Here is a 4,557-nt window from a genome sequence, read left to right as displayed (position 1 = left end):
ATTTTCATTTTACTTGTAGACGCATCTGTCTCTTAAGTTACATTTATTTCTTAATTTTTCACAAGTCTTTATTTCCTACATTTACTTTTCCTTGCATTTCTGCCTCATTATGCAAATAAGATGGGTGGAGCTTCTTAGTTTAGCTCCTCTCCTATTGGTCAACAGACAGGAAGAAGCAGGTTCCATGTGCAGGTCTACTTTGCTTCAAACTAAACTGAGGTAGCACAAGCATGCAAAGGCAAAAAGGAAAACACTCACCTGTGCCTTTGTTTTTAAGTGGGGCACTGAAATTTAAAATTCAGCCATGCAGACGTCTAATATCTGCATGGCTGAATATTGTTCAACTCCATGCTAGACGACAGCAAGTCAAATCTGAGGAAAGACGATAAAAAGCATCAAACAGAAATTTGATTTGGAGTTTCTTTGTAAATACTCAGTCGAGGCTCGACCCCTGGTTAAATACCTGCTCTGAGAAAACTAAATATAAATACATTTTTACACTTTAATGGATTTTAGGTGCAGATACTAACAAAACCTAAACTTTTATTCAGATCAGTGTGGGAAAGTTTGTCATGAAGAATAAACATCCATTAATTCAGCTTTATTTCAAAAAATGGCACACGCATTAGACAGAAGCACATTCAGTAACGGTTTAAAAGGCTAGTGCAGTAAGTATTCATAAAAGCTTTTAAAATCCCATTTCCCCCTGTGGCTACATGCATTAGTGGCACACATCAATAAATCTGAACACACACTGTGCTGAACCTGGAGCAAGACAACTGCATTGTGTTTACAGTGACAACAGGAAGCTGAAAGAAAAAGACTTAAGTGCTACCAGCTTCCAAACATGGCCGTTGCTTTTTGCACATATTGAACATTTGCTAAAGAAACATGAGGTGACTTTAAACAGTGAGTTGTGAGGACCTCCTCCCAGACAGCAGTGGGTTTCAACAGAACAGGACCTGTCTCCATCTTCGTGGGGTCCACATCACGACAAACAGGTTCTGTTTTTGTGGCACAAACTCATAAAAAAAATTTAAAAAACGGCTGTAGGAGCTGCAGGGCGAGGCTGAACGCTGTGGTTTTACAAGGAGAGGAAATACAAAGAAAGCCACACCCACTGAGCCTGAGCACACCCACAGAGCTCAGAGACAGATCTGAACAGGTGGAAATACCTGTGTGACCTGCCTCCGCTGCGTGTACCAGCTGAACTTTCTACGAAAACTATAAACGTTGTGGAAAAGCCATGGTTGGTGTGGCAAGGAGTGAAGTTACACAATAATTCTAATAATCATCAGAGCGGTGCAGCTGCTGAGTCTTTCCTTCTCTCATGTGTTAAAGTCAGACTTCTTGAAGCGGACCAGGGTAAAAACCAGACCGTACCAGACTCACGTAGGCTCCAGTCCTGTTCAGACCTAAAACAAGCGTCTAACTGAAGAGTGCTGAGTGAACTTGTACTATAAACCTACATATTTCAGCTCCAGGGACTGTAAAGTGGTGTGTGGATAGATAAAGTGGTTTCAGAAAACAAGCAGGGGGCGGGGGCAGGGTCTCTCTGGGACTCAGGAGTACATGGTCAGCTGAAGCCACTGCAAAGAGAAAAACGATCCACGTGTTATGATCAACAAACCCCATCATCCTGAAAATCCTCCGACACACTTACCTCCTGAACGTTGACTCTGATAGTCCCGTTGTTGTCCTTATCCAGGGTCTTGAACGCACCTGGATCAGACCACATCAGAAGCTTTCATACAGTCTGGACTGTGAATGGACTCTGAACCAACACAACCGGTTCTGGACTCAAACTTACGGCACATGGCATCGAGCCTGACCAGGCAGCCGATGTAGTTATCAAAGTCCATGTTGCCGTTTTCATCACTGTATCTGCGGATGATCATCTGGAAGATCTGGTCGTTCAGAGGGAACCCTGAAGAACAGAGAACGGATCAAACCGGTCCAGAACTGTGGAGCAGAACTTCCACCAGGATCACACAAACACTGAAATCTCTTCAGACACCAGGTGGATGAGACAACGACAGAGACATCCCTGAATCTGAGAGGACACTGCTTACAATAACCTGACTGCACCTGTCTGTCTGAACATGGGAAATGAAAAAGGTCATACCAGCTTTTCTGAAAGCGCCGGGCAGCTCAGACGCACTGATGACACCGGATTGGTCGCTGTCACAGGTCTTGTACACGCCCTAAACAGTTAACACAACAGATATTTACAGGAGCTGCACCATCTGATCTGTGTCAGCTGGTTCAGAAACCACAGAGAAGCAAAAGCACCAATAAAAGCAGGGGAGTTGGTAGAATAATACTTTTTGCAGATGAAGCCAGACACACAGCAGAGGGTCAAACAACACTAAAATTATTTGATACAGTTATTATTTGATACAACCACTGAGTAAAACTGAAGCAGAAGAAAGGTGAACCCACCTGCCACCTTTTAATATTGTCCCAGAGATGTTTAAATTCATGGAAGCCCAGTTTTCCTGTGCTGTCGCTCTGAAACAGGATTAAGGTTTTTAACTCAGCTGTTGGATACCTGTGTTGATGTGACAGAACTCAACATGTCCTCATCAACATGATTACATGAAATGTAAAGACCTAGCATTCCTTAAAAGGACATATCACCAACTCCTGATGACAGCTGCAGTCATGTTGGACAAATCTGCAGGATCTCCTGCAGCGAGAGCTGATTTCTTCAAAATGACTCTCAGCTACAAACTAGGGCTGCAACTAACGATTATTTTAATAATCGATTAATCTGTTGATTATTTTTTCGATTAATGGATTAATCGGCCAAATCATTAAAATGCTTAATTACATGAATATGATTAGATATGAATTGTTAACTCCTTAAGGATGCAGGAAATTAATCTGAAGTTGATTTATCTTATAGATTAACAATTAATTTATAAGCAGCCATTTTATTAAAAACCGGAGTTTTCTCTTGAATCAAGAGGGTCTTCCCATAAAATGAATGATTTTTTTTTATAATCTCCTGTAGGGGTCACCTCGAGTGAAGAAACAAGATTTACTGCCTCGAAGCAGGCCTCGGACAGGCCTGACGAGAGGACAGGRACTCTGTCACAAACTRAAYYCTATTTAGGCCATGACAGGTCATTCTAACCGTGGAAGAGAACCCCTCAGTTCTCTTAATTAGATAATGGACAGAACAATCTCTTCTGTTCGTGATTCGTTTGTTGTTTACCTAAGAATGTTTATACATTTGTTAAATCATAATAATGACTGTCACAGGAAAAGTGGAACCACTTCTTTTCTCTTATTGTGCCTTAAGAGATTTATAATGGTATAAAAAAAAATTACAGAGAATCTGATTACAATGTTTTCATTGTGTTTTTATGTAAATCACTGTTTTTATTTTACTGTGAACACAGTAATATAATTGTGGATTTTTCCTGAGAAAATCTTTCATTTATCTGGACTAACAGAAGGTTCAGAACTGATTATAGAACAGAAATGTTAATTAATCATCATAAATGTTTGGCAGTGATTTCTCTTAGAGTCTATCAGAAGAAAGCTGAAAAGAGGTTATCATATCGTTGTTGAATAACCACAGAATTTTAACCTTGGGCTGGCACCGGCTGGCAAATCTTTATCTTTCTCTGACTCATCTCTAAGCCTGAGGGCAGAACCAAAGTTTGTCCGTTTCTTTTACTAACCCGGACGGCTTCGAGCAACACAATCTTCTTCCTGATTCCAACCTAGGAAGACAGCTGGGATTCTCTCCGGAGAAACCTCAGTTTGGCTTAAAGTCTGATCCCATGAGCTAATTAGGGAAGACTTCACAGCCAGGGACCCGGCACGCCTGCCGGTGGTCTCAACCCAAGGTCGAGCCTCTAAGTGTGTTTTTAACTCCCGAGGGGAGATTTTATTTTGGAAAGAGGAACCGGATACGGCTTGAATTTTTCTGGCTTGGACTGAAACAGACGAAAGTTACCTGGAAAAACACCTGTTCGCCACTGACCGGTACGCGAGCCGACATCAGTTCCCTGACTGATCGGAGGHGAGCCAGCTCCTACCCCGAGGGTGCCTTAAGAAGTCATCACCAGGTAAAGCTGATGTGTTCGGAGTGACGTGTCATGTGGAVCCYGAGCTTAGAAAAGACGTGCAGTTCCGGTTGACCCACACTTTGATAAAGTGAAAGTCGTAGTAACATACTAATCTTACTTTCCTCCTTTCCTTGTTCTTAATTTGCCAAAACTTAAGCTAAAAGTGCCAGTAAAATTCTTTGGTTGTTAACATCAGAACTGACGTTTTACTGTTCTATACAGTATAAGAAATCTGAGTTGATGTGAATTGAAATTAGGACACGGGTTTTATCTCATTTAACTCTGATGCTTGCTATAGGAATAACCACAATCAAGTGTAACTCATGATCTGTTTAATTTTTGTAAATAAATGATTGCATAGTATTTTATGAATCAACTTGAACTCGTCTGAATGTTCACTTATTGAGTCACTTTTCACTTCGCACAGTCAAGATATTAACAAGTAATGAGAAATACCTTGGTAAAAGTTTCCTCA

At 41.1% G+C, this 4,557-nt stretch overlaps 1 protein-coding gene across 1 annotated transcript in view; it reads right to left on the bottom strand.

Moving 5' to 3' along the window:
* Positions 1-585: 585 nt before the first annotated feature.
* Positions 586-4,557, bottom strand: part of LOC106528533 (calpain small subunit 1) — a gene marked incomplete in the record, with an annotated part of 14,622 nt that continues 10,650 nt past the window's right edge. The window contains 5 exon segments of the mRNA XM_014023715.1: positions 586-1,589; positions 1,664-1,722; positions 1,811-1,927; positions 2,126-2,204; positions 2,443-2,511. Coding sequence (XP_013879169.1) covers positions 1,563-1,589; positions 1,664-1,722; positions 1,811-1,927; positions 2,126-2,204; positions 2,443-2,511 — 351 coding nt within the window.

The sequence above is a fragment of the Austrofundulus limnaeus genome, unplaced genomic scaffold (genome assembly GCF_001266775.1).
Source record: "Austrofundulus limnaeus strain Quisiro unplaced genomic scaffold, Austrofundulus_limnaeus-1.0 Scaffold388, whole genome shotgun sequence".
Taxonomy (NCBI): domain Eukaryota; kingdom Metazoa; phylum Chordata; class Actinopteri; order Cyprinodontiformes; family Rivulidae; genus Austrofundulus; species Austrofundulus limnaeus.
This window is presented reverse-complemented; position numbering and strand designations above follow the sequence as displayed.